The sequence below is a fragment of the Poecilia latipinna genome, unplaced genomic scaffold (assembly GCF_001443285.1).
Source record: "Poecilia latipinna isolate Pla-1442-1.1 unplaced genomic scaffold, P_latipinna-1.0 Scaffold727, whole genome shotgun sequence".
Classification (NCBI taxonomy): domain Eukaryota; kingdom Metazoa; phylum Chordata; class Actinopteri; order Cyprinodontiformes; family Poeciliidae; genus Poecilia; species Poecilia latipinna.
Genome location: NW_015113343.1, coordinates 221,649 through 238,028, shown reverse-complemented (window position 1 = coordinate 238,028; position 16,380 = coordinate 221,649). Strand labels below are relative to the sequence as shown.

The following is a 16,380-nucleotide window of genomic DNA, read 5'->3' as shown; positions in this document are numbered from 1 at the left end:
TCAAACTGTGGGACCAGTACCTCTGGTGGTACGTGCTCTGCATGTTAAAACTGTAGGATGTTGCTTGTAAAAATTTGTCATTACTGAGATGCTTCATTTATTAATCAAAACAATAAATCATGTCTACATTTCTTTTTTTACATTTACTCTATTTTGACAGCTATGGGTTTCCGTACAACCGTTTTCTAGGTTGAAAATGAAGAATTAAGTTCTAAAAATGCACTTTTGAGTTTAGATACAAATCAGATCCAACCAGCAAGAGCAGAACCACTGAGACAGAACCAAGTGGTGTTAAAGTCCCAGCAGCAGATTTTTATTTATTTTGTGAAATACTCACAGTGGGATCAGCAGAGACGTTCATGTTGAGCGTTTTCCTGCCTGAGCTCAAACTAACGGAGATTTGGGCCGTGGGAGAGCAGCTGGGTGGGCCGAGCCGAGCCGCTGTGTACATGGAGACGACCTTAACAACGACCTGCAGCTGGCAGAGAGTCAGCCAGCTGAGGAGCCGACCCGATTGGCTACAGACAGAAACTCAGGCTGGGGAACGCGACCCGATTGGCTACAGACAGAAACTCAGGCTGGGGAACGCGACCCGATTGGCTAAAAAACCGAAAAAGTCTGGCAGCAAAGTGAGAGGCTCAAAGACAGAGAAAGAAACAAGGAAGGAAGAAAAGAAGAGCTGAGGTTAAAGGTCAGGATTCCTTCATTCAGAGAGATTAAAATAATAAAGATCACTAGGAAGGAAGGAAGGAAGGAAGGAAGGAAGGAAGGAAGGAAGAAAGGAAGGAAGGAAGGAAGGATGGAAGGAAGAAAGGAAGGAAGGATGGAACAAAGAAGGAAGGAGGAACACAAGAAAAAAAGAAAATTACAAAATCGGAAGGGAAAAAGGAAAGATGAAGTAAGGATCAAACAACAGAAGGAAGCAAAGGAAGGAAATGACCAAGGAAAGGAGAGAAGGAGTGATGGAGTGAAGGAAGTGAGGACAGAACGGAGGAAAGTCAAAACGTTCAGTGGAGGAAGAAATGAATTTCAGCACTAATTTTTCCCCGTATCTGGAATTATTCACTTCTCCGATTCGGAGATTATTTTCATGTTTCTCATTTAGATGCATAAATCTGACACAGCGCCCCCTGCAGCAGATTAAGGGCACGACGTCCTGAGCTGTGTTTAGGGTTATTTGTTACATTTTTATGTTTTTACTGCAGATAAATCTGGTCACATTTTTAATAAATTTGGACGTTTGAATCAGAACTGAAAGTGAAGTCGGCGCTTCGCTCCGGGTTGGATTCCCACCTCAGGGAGTGTTCAGGCGGCGACGCCCTGGGCTCGACTCCAGGTCCGACACGCCCCGATAAGCAGGCCGCCTTAACGAGGGCCGCGCACGCACACACTGCGCACACACACACACACACACACACACACACAGGCGGACATTATGCAACATCTGGCTCTCGGATACATAAAAACCTTCATCCTTTAACAATAAACCTCATTTTACCGGCAGCAACTTTTCATTTAATGGAGGAAAAACATCAATAATAATCTGAGAAATCTCAGATTTAAGAGTTTAAATGTGAAAAACTCAACGAGACGTAAATATGCGAGTGAATTTCAGGAACTTTCCCTTTTATCTGAAGCGTTCCTAGGAGTGTCTGATTCCTTTCTGATGAATCACAGGTCAGCTTCTGTCGTTTTAATCCAAGAAAACTTCCAGAATACTCAGGAAAACCACAGATGTGGAACATTTTGAGAGTTTGGGATTACAGATGATAAACTGTTTTAAATAAAGATTAAATTCAAAACTCCAGCAGCTTGTAGATCCAAAGACTTCAAGAGGAGGCAGACAGAATATGGGAATCTGTTCCAAGAATCTGTTCAGGAATCTGTTCAAGAAAAAGTTCAGTCAGGAATCTGTTCGGAGTTGGGAATCTGCTAAGCAATCAGTTCCTGACTGAACAGATTCAGTTTTTGTTTCGCCGTCGTCTTCCTAAAATCTCCTGCTGATAATCAATAAGTTTGATCAGCTGATCCTCACTGAGGTGTTTTCCCTTCTAACCAACTAAGGGGTGTACTTATTTTTTCCATGTTTTCTTCGTAAATGTCTGACCTGCTGTGACCCCGACTCCTTGAACCAGATTTAATGTTTCTTTTGTGATATTTTATGTTTGATGCGTTTCTGGACGGTTTTCCATCGATAAATAAAGTCATTCGTCAGCAGCAGCACACCTTCATGACTCACAGCGCTGGCATGGCCGCCTGAACGCTGCTGCACTTTGAACCAGTTCACTCCCACCAGTACAGACTGGGAGGGTCAGCTCAGTGTTTCATCACCATGGAAACGACTCCTCGTGTGGAAACTGTGTAAAGTTTAAACCTTTAAACGTCCTGAAAGTTTCATTCTGCGATGTTAGCATCTGATTTTCACTTCAACAGATTGCAGATTCACTGAGGAGTTTATCAGATTGAGATTAATAATCCAAGAAATTAAATAATATTTCTGAGCTGCATGAGGTTAGGAGCTGCTGCACCTTCAGTAAATAAGTCATTGTTTATTTTTCACGTAAATTAAACATTTCAGATGTTTGTTTTGAACAAACCAACCAAACCTCTGAGCAGCCTGTTCCCCTCCTGGCCTGTGGGGGCGCTGCACCAACAACAGCTGAAGGAAACGACACAAAAACCCGAAGATGCTGAGAGCAACTTCCTGCTTCACCAGATGGAAACTAAATGGTCATTTTTATCATTTTTATAAATGTTTAATGTTTGCTTTGACTTGAGTTGGTGGTGATTGTTGCTAATGTAGGGAGGTATCATGTAATGCTAATGCTAGCTAAAATTAGCATATCAGGTCAGCTAACTTTAGCATCTCTATCAAACTAAACACTTTTAATGAACTATATCAATTCTTTAAGCCAAGTGTGAAGTCAAATCAGAAAGAAGAAGAAAAAAAAAAAAAAGTCGTGCGTTCCCACACGGACCTAAAAGCGGGACGGACAAGGGAAAAAAAAGAGAAGACGGAAGTTAAAGCCGCCAAACAAAGAGGACAGGAGTTTGCGACTTTTTGAATCGCAGATCATAGTCAACCTGTGTACAACTGGATGATCTTTTAGATGAGCAGAGAGGCAGCCGGTAAGACATAAACTGTGTTGTTATGAGATCGGACCGCAAAGTTGTCTACAATCCAGTTTGGCCGATCGATCCATTAGTGACAGCTGAACTGAGGTGGTGGATTGCAGCGGCGACGCTTGCCGTTCATTGACTGATGGACTTTTATGATTGAATTGATTATTGCATTGATGAAATGGACTTGGGTAACATGTTCAATTGTTAATTAATTTACCATCAACTTCAAATAATAATTTAAAGCTAAATTTATGATAAATATTTATTATTAATGTTGAGAAGCAGATGTTTGTATGCTAAGAAATGTATGTGTATGAAATGTAAATATTAACTTGAAATGCACTTTAAAGTTAAGTTAAAGTTAACATAAGTTTAGTTACTTGTGTATTTAATTTTGATTATTTTGTATATTTAATTTGTGATGGGTTGCTTGGTATTATTTATATAATTTGCAACTAAGTGAAATTAATTTATACAGATTAGTAATTATTATTTTTTGGGTTTGTTTAAAGGTTTTTACCTGCATCCTCTGGATCAATGGTGAACATGTCCATACACTGAAATAAATGGAAGTAAAAGCAAGAAAAACTGTTTGGTCCTTCGAGTAAAATCCCTGTCATTAAGAATCTGCATGGGGTCATCCATCCCTTTTCAAGTGGGGAAGTTGCACAGTTTAAAAAAGAACTTGACACCAAGTGTCCAAAACCTGCAAAGAGTCGAAAGCAGTTCAGTTATTAAGTTAAGAAAATCTAAAACTTTTGCTCATTTTTTTCTCGATCCTAAACGAGTCGACGTTCTGACAGCAGAACCAGTTTGTCTAAAGGTTTATCCGTCTCCCAGTCTCTCCTGCAGCAGAGGGATCGTTTGATCCGCCTGTCAGGCAGGAGAAACCTGGAAACGTCGCCTTGAGTCAGAGGAGCTGCAGGCGCATCGTCTCGGCTGCAGCTCCTCTGACTCACGGCTTTGGGGTCATTTCAGGGAAACGTACCGCAACCTGCAGAAACCATGAAATATTCAACTTTAATAAATGGTTCTGATGGATTCATCTAAATGATGGCCTAGTTAAAGCATAACTGATCCTCACTGTTCACAGTTTTACTCATTTAATAATTAAAATGTTGCAGATTTTAATTTTAAGGGTTTAAAAAACTATGTGTGGATCTATTCCTAGTTTTACTAAAATGAAGCAATAACATGAAAATAAAATCTAAATATTACGGAATAACTTTACTTATAAGAAAATTATCATAATGATATCAAAATAGTTCAAATAATGAGAAAAAAATTCATAATACGAGAATAAATATGAAACTGATAAAACAAAAATAGTCAATATTACAAAAAAAAGTTTAAATAATATGGAAAAAATTGTAGTAATATGAGAATTCATACGAAAGAAAAAAGTCAAAATATTGGGAATAAAATCATAACAGTACAAAAATAAAGTCGTAATGATAAGAAATTATGAGAATTTCAACACCAAAGAATAATTAAACACTAAATTGATTAATGTTGATCATTTTGTGAATTTATACTTTGGTATCAGTTTTACAAATAAAGAAATATTTTATATTTTAACACATTAGAATCAAATTAATTATCAGCAGCAGGACTTTGAAAACGTCTTCATGACTTTACAAAAACACATTTGAGCCGAGAAATAAACTAATTACTAAAATGACTCCGTAAACTTGATAAAACCAAAATCTGACGTTTAAAACGTGACATTTATAATATAATGTAACCAGAATTAAAGGTTTAATAATAAATGATCAATCAAGACGACCGGATGCTTTCCTGTTCCCAGAAACCTTCACTCTGCTTCCCGACCAGAACCTGAAGATGTTCTGCTGCCTAATTAACCGTCTGAGCGCCGGGACTCCCACCGGGTCCGGCCGGTTCCGCCGGGCCCAGTGGGTCCGCCGGGCCCGGCGTCAAGGCCTAACGAGTAATGAGCGCTCGCCGGCCGCCATGTTGGAGTGAAGCCAACTTCCCCAGATGTCGGAGCGAAGCCGGGAGGTAATGCATAATGCAAAACGCTCGTTAAATCCTGAAGGAAACAAAAAACACCAGCAGCTGAAAAATGCAAAATAATAAACTAAGATTCCAGGAGAAGCTGCAGATGAATAATTACTCTGAGAGAAATCCATTAGCAGCAGAAACGAGCAGATTGAAAACCTTCAAACCCGAAACCATTAAAACCAAAATTACTCCGAGTCTTCAGCTCAGAGGCTGGAGAGGCGAGAAAACGAGCAGCGAAACCAGAAGATGTTCAGATAAAACGAGACCCGACTGAGGAAAACTGTGGAAAATAAAGATTAATGCATTAACGATCAGCAGACAGCTCAGAAAAATAAGTCCTGAAAGTTTAGACAAATTAGACTACAAACGATTAATCGAATTAATTATGATTAATCGAAATAATCGTCAACTCGTGTACTAATCAATTAATTGTTAACTGGAGTATTAAGAGTCAAAAACATTAATTCTGATGAAAAAGCAACAATATCAGAGCAGCAATGAGGACAAAACTGTACAAAAAACTAAAACGTTTAAGATTTAAATAAACATTTCGACCCAGAATTTATCACCTGGCAGTTTTAACTTCACCTGGTTAAAAAAAACATCTTAAGTACCTTTTGAGATTCAGTTATCAATCACTTAATGCAAAAATGAATCAATTAATCTGCAAGTGATGAGTTCACTGAAAGAACGCTGTGGTTTTTTATTATAGACGGTAAAATGCGTTTCTTCTTATTAAAAACAGAAACTGAAATGTTTATTTGCTTTTATAATACTGTACAAAATTATTTACAGTAGCTTTTTAATTTAAAAAAAATCAGCAGAATGTAGTTTTTTAAATGATTAATCGATTAATCGTCAGAATAATTGACAGAATAATCGATTACTACAAATAACTGTTACTTGCAGCCCTAAATGAGAGCGAAGTGGAGATCAGAATATTGAATTTTTTCTTCTAACTGCGAATTATTTTACAACACGATCCTGTGTGTGAGGATAACAAGAAAAGTTTGTTTAAATTTGAGTTTTTCTTATTTTTATTGGTGAAAAAACGAAACCAGAGCATCAGAATCGTATGATCAGAAACATCTCAGAGCAAAGCAGGACAGAAAACCCCAAGAAAGAATTTGTGAATAAAAACTAATATTTTCTTCATTCATCATCCTAAAATCTTCAGTTCATGCTGATTTTTGCTACAACCATTAATTAATGTATAAATCAGTAAATAAACACAGGAAAATTAAAACCAAGTAGAAAATTCAGCTTCACTCCAACAGATTTAGTGAAATGTGATTAATTTCAACTATTTTTAATGAAAAACCTTAATATTTATATTAATATCTGATAAATGATTATAAAAATGAAAGTAGGTTTCCTGTCAGTTTGGTTTTAATCCAACATTTTTAATTAACCGCAAAATATTTTCTTTGTAGAAGGATTCAAAAGGAAAGTGGTTGAAAAAACTTTAATATAAAATAAAATCATATTCATAAATTTTAATATTTTGGTTCTTTGTATTTTTCACCAGAGAGGCTTCAGGTTGAGCCGGACGCTCAGACTGATTCACTGAGGAAACATTTCAATCACGACATGCAGGAAGTTCTTTGAAAATGCTAAATCATTTCAGTTCAGTTGTTTAAGTCACTGAACCACAGAAACGATAAAGGAAGCAAACAGACATCAGACATGGAGCAAAAAGGGTCTGAATAATCAGGAGTTAATGAGGGAACAGGATGTTGCCTTAAAACTGGTTTGAAAGTGTTTGAAACTCTCGCCCTCATTCCTGACGAGCCTCCTGTCAAACCTGCCAGTCAGTCGGCTTTTCACTGATTCAGGCTTTTAAAACAACCAAGAAAATCATCCATGATTCAACAGTCTAGTCGGTCTCAGCAATTATTCAGCCAGATTTACGTCACAGTTAGTGAAAACATCAGAGTTACTCAAATCTGGGAGCAGATCAGTGAATACCCCCAACCCCTAACCCCTAATCCCTAACCCCTAACCCTAACCCCAACACCGGAGCAAAGCCTGATGGACACCGTTAGCATTCATCACCTCAAGCTAGTGAGCATTAGCATTTTTATCCATTGCTAAACCAGCATTTCTAACACAGACATATTTATTTAGGCGTTTTATGTTAGTAGACAGTTAGCATGTCAACACAATGGTAGTTAGCATATTTAGCCAACATCTGTTATCATGCACAGTCATTACTTATACTGAGAAATATTTTTCACTAGACCTCAAAAAAAATCCTTTAAGGCCAAATTTATCCAACTTTGTTCCAGATGATTAAATTACATTTCTGTCCATTTTAGGCATTTTATTGTGAAATGCCAAGAGGAGACCGATCCAAACATGAAATGCTTTGAGTGATAAAATCTCTCTTTAGAAATGACTCATAGTTTACAGTAAAGTCCCGTGTTTTCATTAAGAGTGAGAGCTTTAACAGATTAAATCTGCTTCAACCGAGAGCTCGGAGGACGCAGCGACGGATAAAGATCCCTGATCCTCTTTTTGTGGGAAGATTCATCGCCTGGATTCCTACCAGCTAATGAGAAAAGTCATCAGATGCCTGTTTGAGGTGTTGCTCATTCCAGACAGTTTGACATATAATGAGTAAAGAGATAAACAAAGAAGACAAAAGGACAGATCGCTCTAAAGACCGGCTAAATACTCCAACAGTGATGCATTCCTGCCTAAAGCCCCATAGAGACAAAAACAAGTAGAAAAAGACACGACTATAAAAAATGACCTCATTAACAAGCTAAAACATCGTCTTAAAAGAGATAAAGTGAGTAAATTAGGACTTCAGCTTCAAGTTTCATCTATAAAACTAAAACTAACTCGGATCATGTTGCAGAGACGATCGAGTGGATTTAAAGGAATGTTGTCAGCTGCAGGACAACACGAGCAGTTCAGTGAGTAAATATGAGAAGAGCTGCAAACACAGACAGACTTCCCACCTTTATAAAACATCCTGACAGCTGACAGACAGACAGACTCCACCCTGCTGCAGCACGACATCCAGTCCAGACTGCAGGACTTCATCTTAAATCATATGAAACAGCGTCAAAGATTTCACTAATATGTACAAAAAGAAACTAAAACACACAAAAAATCCCCCGTCTACAAGCAACACTTCAGCCACAGTTTGGAAATCGGGGAACATTTTCTATTTGAAGTGATCAGAAGTCTGCAAAACTCTGAACGAGTGTTTCAGACGAGTCGCAGTTTGAGTGTTCTGGCGGTCATATTTGGATTATTTAAGGTTCTGAAGCGTCCAAAAACTTTTCCAGCTCTCATCTCCTCATTAGCATAACGATGCTACAACTGAGGTAGCAGGTTTCAACACCAGGTATGTCTGAAATACTATGAGATCATCCAACTTTTATGACATGACTAAAGGCTCAGGTAATGTGAACAGACAAACACTGAAAGCAGGTATCAGCAGGGAGCGGAGTAAGCTTTGTAAAAACAGTGACATCATCCAGGTAACTCTTTCTCACAGACCAGATTTATGGAAATTGGAATAGTCACAAAACCCAGGCAGAAAGCCAAATACATCAAACATCAGCAGAAATAAAAAATATTCATTTGCTAAGGGTTATAAAAACAATAATGTGTGCAACCTCCAGGAAAAACAATTTGGCTCTTAAGGCCTTCCGTAGGGATTCACAAACCACCAAAAATGACAAAAAACAATGTTTAAATTTAATCTCAAAATGAGTGTTTGCAGTTTTACTGTTTTTATGCCATTTATGTACAGAATCTCTACCAAAAATGATACAAAATTTCATTTTTAATATTTTTTAGTCATTAGGTCACAAATAAATTGTGGTTTTTCTTCATTCATGAAAATATATTAACTCGCTTTTGGTAAAAGTTGATTATTTTCTAAAGCCCAATAATAGAAGCGGGGGATGAACATTTTGGTCGATAACCGATATTTACCAATATTACATTTATTTTCCTTCCATTCTGACATAAAATTACCACAAAGCATTGCTTTTCAGCTTCAGTTACCCACAATCCTTCACTGCATCACCGTCACATGACCAAACAAAAACCACATGACCAACACAAACATCAGCTGTTCGTATCAACCCAGATTTACTTACAGATCGATACGCTAAGACTGAACGTCGGCCGATTCCTGATGATGGTGACAGGCATCCGTTGGGGTTGAAATTAAAAACAAAAGCTTATTAAAGTCTGAAGAAACAGACTTTAATAAGCTTGATTTTGATAAACCAGCGACTGAAATGAAGAAATAACAGATTTAACGTTGAAACAAGCCATGAATTGAAGAAAGAGAAATTTAGATGATTCTTTGTGACAGTTTGGTGACAAAATATCCAAACATGAACATTTCCGTTACATTTCCAGGTTAAAACCACCAGTTCTGAGTTGAACTTAACAAAATAAAAGCTTTAAAAACATTTATTTTTCAGAGCTTCAGCGTCTTGTCAACGTTCTGCAGCCCAAATAACCCAGACTGATCAGACTAAAGCCGACGGCGGGCCTGGAAACAGCCCACTGGGTTTGTAAAGACCAGCAAAACCAGTAAACCCAGTCCAAACAAAAGCAGGAGAATGGGTCTGCTCACGTCTGCTGGACATTACGCACGACAAAACCGCAAAGACGAGGGATACCTAAAGGAAGAGTCACGGCCTGTTCAAACAGCGAGAAAACAATGAACAGCGGATTAGCATAGCTTGTTAGCAGCAGCATTTAATCCACTAAACTGTAACCTGAGCAGGACAGGAAGTAGCAGCTACCTGCCGTTATTTAGTAAAAACAGTTCTGGGAAAAACAAACACGTCCAGCTGGACGAATGTCCTCCAGTTTGACCTGCTCAGTATTTTAAATGAGAGGCCAGTGGGACAGGAAACGCAGCCTGTAGGTTAAAACATCAAGATCAATGTCTAAAGAAAGGAGCAACTCGTTGGTGGGTGTGTGCCGAGAAAACCTGAGAGAGAAAACAGTTGTTTTCCCGTTGGTCTGGTTGGTTAACTTCCTGGGCTGAAGAAAAGGGAAGAATGCCGTCCACTTAACGCACCGCGGACAGAAACAGAAAGCCGCCGCGTGTCTGAAGCTAACAGATTTAATTATTTTAACAAAGAGGAAGGAGGAAAGAGTCCAACAGCAAAGATATCCACAAAGAAAGGCCATGAACTGGTGATGCACAGAGCTCAGATATAAACTTTATTATTTCTGCTTTAAATTTATACTAAGAAAGCCAAACTATTGCTGAAATTATTCTACTAGCATACACCGTCATAAAAAACAACACGATGCTTCATAGCAACATTTAGCATCAGCAGCCACAGCTATAGCACTGCCCAGTGCCTGATACATAATCAGGCCAAACTAAATATAAACATATTAGAAAAGTCCTGAGCATCTCCAGATTATTAGCATTTAGTAGCATTGAAATGAAGCTTCCTTCTGTTAGCAGAGGCTAAGCTAGCAAAGACAGCAACTTATGAGTTTCAAACTGAAAACATCTTTTGAGAAACAGAATATAAACAAAAATTAGTCAAATGTGATTAAGGAGCTAAATAAGTAAAACAGCAAACATGTTAGCATTCTGCTACTGTAGCTAGCTTTGGGGGCTAATTGGTTAAAAGAAGCTTTTTGACGCATTTAATTTTGTGTAAGATTTTAGTTCAGTATTTGTTAGTGAGACGTTACTTTAAACTGTAGCTGCAGTTCAATAAATGGAGTTTTTCCATAAGAACAAACTTAAAACATGAGGTTTTATTTTACAAATTGCAGAGAAATTTCAATTTGAAGTATTCTCAACCAAATGGAGCAAACCGTTTCTACAGATCAGACATCTGCAATTATCAAGAAATAGTTTTAAAATAATCAACATTTTTTGTTTATTGAGTCGACGATATATTCTATTAATATTCATGATGTTTCCAAGCTACAAAACCTGCTGACGTTGTTGGGAAGTGCTGGCTACAAAGACGACCAACTGACAGAAATATATTTAAAATTATGACCAAATATAAATATTGTACCTTTATTTTTAATAAAAATGGCACAATGTAGCACAACTGATATCCTGCAGACACATGATCAATTATTCGGTAAGTGGACTTTTGTTTGTCTTTATTAACATTTTCATAATAAATGCAGCTAAGCACTGAACCTTTATTGTTAAATTATTAATTATTGCCTGATCAGAAACGCCTGTTCTTGACTGCAGCAGGTTTAAAGACTTTGGAGCGTAAACAGTCACCGTCTCTCCAGCCAAGTTCAGATTTCAGATCTTTATCTGAGCTGCAACAAAAGCATTAAAAGCAAATTAATAAAAGTGAAACTTCATTCCCAGCTTGCAGCTACATGCACGCCGTCGCCGTGCCAACGGTGAAAACCCGTCTAGACAGCGATCTGGATGGACTGGACCGTGAAGGTTTCACCTTTAACCTCTCCAGATGGCGGCTGTGCGGTTCCGCTCTTCAGGTCCAGAGTCCAGCCGGACCCGCCCGCCGGAGCGGCCTGAAGGAAGGAGCTTCATGGTCAGGGTCTCCACAGGTCCGGTCCTGTTTGGATCGACTGAGTCAGAACCGCTAACTGAGGAGTTACGCAACTCATGAAGAGGTTTTCTCTACTGGATCAGAATAAGCCAACAGGACTTTAACTGAAACATAAGTAAACTCTGTTTTGGATTATTTAATAACACAAATTAACCTCTGCAAATAAAAATCATTTCTAATGATTCGGTTCTGAACCGAAGAATCTGATCCAAAACAACCTGATGAGTAAAGTAATCACTCCCTGAGCGCTGTTGACCCGCTCTGCTTTGCTGGATTCATTTGGCGGACTCGTTTAATCCAACTCCAGTCCGTTTGTCTGGAAAGTCCGGTCCGGTCCGTTTGGTGAGGCGTGAACGCTGGTCGCCTAAAAACCCGAGTCTCGGTTTGGTTGAAGTGAACTGGAACATGTGAACGCTAAGCGGACCGGAGACCATTTTAAAAACAGGAAACGGACTACAGAGCAGGGCATTCTGGGTAAAAACAACCAAAAATAAGCTAGCATGCTAGCTTAGCGCTAGCATGAGAAATAACTCATGAAATTATTCAACCGCTAAAATCTGACAGCAGTTCATTTTATTTTACAGTTGCACTCAGTGACCCCTTCCATAGTTCTTGGTGCAGCGCCCCCACAGGCGAGGAGGGGAACAGGTTTTTCAAACAGTTTGGTTCATTTGACAAAAGAGAAAAATGGAGCAAATGATGCAACTTTGTTCCCCAATCAAACTGAGTTTCAAGGAAAAAACATTGCAGCCAAACTGGAGGATTTTCCAGCTGAACTCTGTAAATATGGCCTCTCCTGAACTACTGCTGGTCTCAGCGTGAGAAACTCTCTGGTATGCACACATCTCCCTTCACCGACCAAAGTTGGTTTGATTCCATTCATTCCTCAAACAGCAGAATGAAGCCAGCACGCTTCATAAATTCCTCCTGATAAAACCAAAGTTCATCTCCGCGCAGGAAAAACATGAATTTATGGCTTAAACTGACTGTATCAGCAGTCAGCTGGCAGCTTACGGTCCTGAGGAAAGTTAATGTGTCACCAGCTTCACTGCAGGTGATTGGTGTTTATTCTCCAGCCTGATTAGCTGATGATGGCCTCCACTGCCAGCAGCCTGAACTGTTTACTCTGGAATAAAAAGACCTTCTGATGGATTAAAAACTAATTCCAGCCATTTCGCTACATAATTCAGTCAAACTCTTACTTAAAGTTCAGTTCCGCCTGTTGCAGATCACCAGGTGTTCTGGTTACGCTGCGGCCCCTTTAAGAGCGTTTTACCAAACGAAAGTCGCCTTCCTGACCTCCGTGAGTGAAGCAGCCCCGGATCTCTGACCCCAGCAGGTGAACCCAACCATCAGCCTCTTACCTGTTCGCTGCTCGGAGTCTCCGCTGTTCTGCCGCCAACTGACAGGCTGCGGTCTGAGGCTGCGCCGTGGGCGGGGTCGGCTCACCTGCGGCGCACCGGCGCTCTGACGCACCCAGAGTCACCGTGGGAGGAGACAGGGAGGGGCAGAGCGCCGCAGGACTCTGAGAGGGTGTTTTATTTAGACCAGCATGGTTTGGATTCCGATTAGAAAGTTTTTCAGAGGCGTGAAATATTCCTTTCTCACTGTGTAAAAACCTTTTATGGGAATAACAAAAGAATCTGTCCATGCTTAGATATTTCTGGAATGTTCTCCGCTCTGAATGCCAAAAAAACAAATCAAACTTTTGTACTTTTCACTGATGACATTTAAAAGTGATCTTAAAAACACTTTGAAACATTAAAAAGAATTATAAAATGTGTTTTTGCATCAGAATTTGACATTTGGTTTAAAACAGCTCAGTTTTATCTTCAACCTTTGCTAGTAAAGAATAGATTTCACCCTGTGGCTGTAGGAAGCCCATTTCCACTGTGAAGTAAGAAAATAAAATGCTAACAGGAAGCTGTAAGTACATGTAAAAAGTCACATCATTTCTGAGCTTTAAAAACAGTTGAAAACAGCTGCGCTAACCCTATAGCACTAACATTAGTTCTGCTAATGCTAAGTAGCAGAGTACTTGGTGGAAGCTAATGCTAAAGCACGAAAGAAACAAAATTCAGATGTGTTGATACCCACCAGGTGTTAATGCTACACAATATGTACGGCTTCCTGTACGGTTTGAGCTTCAGGAAGTTTACAGTTGTTGAGTTTTGCTAACGCTGTCGCTAATTTAGCCTGACTGACCGCAGGGGGGCGTCGGTCAGAAAGCACAGAGGAGTTCAGGAGATTTTAAACTGTACTGTTGCATTCTGGGTACAGAACAAACATTATTTGCTGCTCTGCAGAACGGGAGGAAACAGAACATGAAAAACGTCACCCACTTCAAAATAAGAGCATGAATATAAACATCTAACTCCCCAAAGAATAATTAACAATTGATAACCAAGACCAAAAGTCAAACTTTGTTCAACTGAAAGTTTAAAAATCAACCTAAAAAATTAGCTAAATCAAAAATTATCTCTCTGGATTTTATCCAGAAATATTAATTTAAGGGAAACTAAGAGCGCTAAACACTTTGAGTTAGCAAAAATGCTAAAGTTATCAAAGATGCTAAGGTGTTAAATGAATCAGCAGAATTGAGTTAAAACGTCACAAAATGTAAATATATGATGCAGTTTTGGTCGACACCTTCACCTGACGCTTTAACAACCTGACTCCGTGAACTACTTGGACAATGTTTATAAAGCTGTTGCCATGGTTACCGTGGCCCGCAGTTAAGCTTACGGAAATGCCAAAGTTCAAGTGGGATGTCTTGTTGACCCACTCTCTAATTTTAACCAGATTCATTAACTTTCATGACGTCAGATGGACAGGAGAGCAAACCGAGGACGTTTCCGCCGGTTGCTCAACCAGGTGTCACTCAGTGCTGCTGTGTTGGGAAACGCTGCAGCCACGCCTCACATTCCTCCCATCAGAAGCTGGAAACACCCACCCAAAGGAGTTCACACACACACACACACACACACACACACACACACACACACGGCTTCAAGTGGCCGTGAGTAATGCTTCATTCAAATCCCTCATTCCTGTAAAGCTGATCTGTTGTGACAAAGCTGCGGCTCACAAATGTTCCAGAACATTTCTGAATAAATTGTCTGCACCACCTTTCCCAATTAAACACCGTATCATTTCACAGAACATAAAGCTCTTTATTTGACTGTTCTTCCATTTTCTATCTGCAGTGTCAGAACCAACCTGTTGACCTTAAAACCAGCTGATTCTGAGTTAGCAGGTGAAATGTTGTGGTCGGTTCTTCGCTCCTGCAGGACTTTGCGTTGTGTCACCTGGACGTTCAGGGTGTGACGGCTAATAAAAGGAGAAACGTGCAGCGGAGGGGAGCGTCCAGGTGAGCACAACCTTTACTCACACCGGCAGTAACTTATGTAACGTCCTGAAGGTTCGGTGCGTCTGCGGTTGGACGGCAGTAATCCTCCGTTTCCTGGTGGTTTTCTGTCCATGTATTTGTAATGTTAGTTTTCCACATTCCATTCTGGTTTTGAAGAGATCGTCATCATTTTTGTACATTGTTTCAAATAAAGTGACTGAATTTCAAAAACAACACACAAACTTCTAATCTAAAGAAAATGTGACACTCATAACACATGTATATTCAGAACTACGAAAGTATCCAGACTGTAACGCAGTCGAAACTTAACTCCAAGAGTAAAAAGTCAACAGAATGAGTACATTTAATAATTCCAACACAGTTCCAAGTGTTGAAGCAAAAACCATTAATATAACAACCAAGGGCGTAGACCCCATCTCATTATGGGGGGAAACATAAACAGGAATATTTCATAAGATCAGTTTCGGGGGGTCGGCAAAGTTACAGTGAAAAGTAAAGTAAAATGTGGTTTAAAACGTTTTTAAACCACTTTGAAGCCGGAGGACCAAAAATGACTAGTAATGCACATCAAACGTGTTTTTCTAAGTAAGCAACCTGTTGAGAAAAAATACTAAAACTCAAATGTTGCTTCTATACGAGTTTTGTTCACTCTGACTGATCTAATCTCTGCTACACATGTACAAAAATTTAAGTTTCTAAATAAAAAAGCTTTAATGAGTAACAATTAAAATTCACCATTAACAGTGATTTATTGAAATGGCTCCCAATTCTGTTTAAATTATAACTTAATTTGCTTTATTTTTAAGCCTTTTTTCATTTTGGCATGTCCTGGATGACTGAGAACAAATAAGTAGATAGAAATGAATATCTGGAGGTATCATTACTTAAACATAACACTTAACACTTAAAGCACCAGGGTTTATATAGAAAAATATTCAGATTTTATTTTGTGGTTTTAAACGCTCCATATTGAAGACAATGAGAAATAAAAGCATAACTTTCTGTTTTTTCTATCTGTTCTCAGCTCCCACTCTGAGCTGGTCCACTTGCTCAGCCCCTCCTCCTGTTTCAAACTCTTCTAATTAACTAAAAGTTAAAGAGCTAAATATGAATGAGATGTTTGCTACCTTTGATAAGAAAGCTTAAGTCTATAAAAGCAGTGTAGCAGTTTAGCAGATGAGGCAGTTTATCATGATTCAGCCAAAGTAAGAAAATAATGAACTGCAGTCTGATCTTTATTGTTAATGTGTTTCTTCCTATTGAGAAGTGAAAGTAAATAAAAAAGTGTTACATGTCTGTTGTTTTAAGTATTTA

At 38.9% G+C, this 16,380-nt stretch overlaps 1 protein-coding gene and 1 long non-coding RNA gene across 5 annotated transcripts in view; one reads left to right on the top strand and one right to left on the bottom strand.

Annotated features, from left to right (window-relative positions):
* The window catches only part of LOC106955338 (cingulin-like protein 1), a 45,144-nt gene extending 31,782 nt beyond the window's left edge, over window positions 1-13,362 (bottom strand). For 2 of the 4 annotated variants that reach the window (XM_015045455.1, XM_015045456.1), the window contains exon 1: window positions 338-651. In XM_015045455.1, the coding sequence (XP_014900941.1) occupies window positions 338-451 (114 nt within the window). In that variant the 5' untranslated portion in view covers window positions 452-651. Of the gene's footprint in view, window positions 1-337; window positions 652-13,060 lie in introns of those variants that run through there. The other 2 variants (XM_015045457.1, XM_015045458.1) reach the window with 2 other exon arrangements.
* LOC106955339 (uncharacterized) lies at window positions 2,924-3,797 on the top strand. The gene is made up of 2 exons (XR_001426556.1): window positions 2,924-3,129; window positions 3,636-3,797. It is a non-coding gene; the product is annotated as an uncharacterized LOC106955339 (long non-coding RNA).
* Window positions 13,363-16,380: the final 3,018 nt, after the last annotated feature.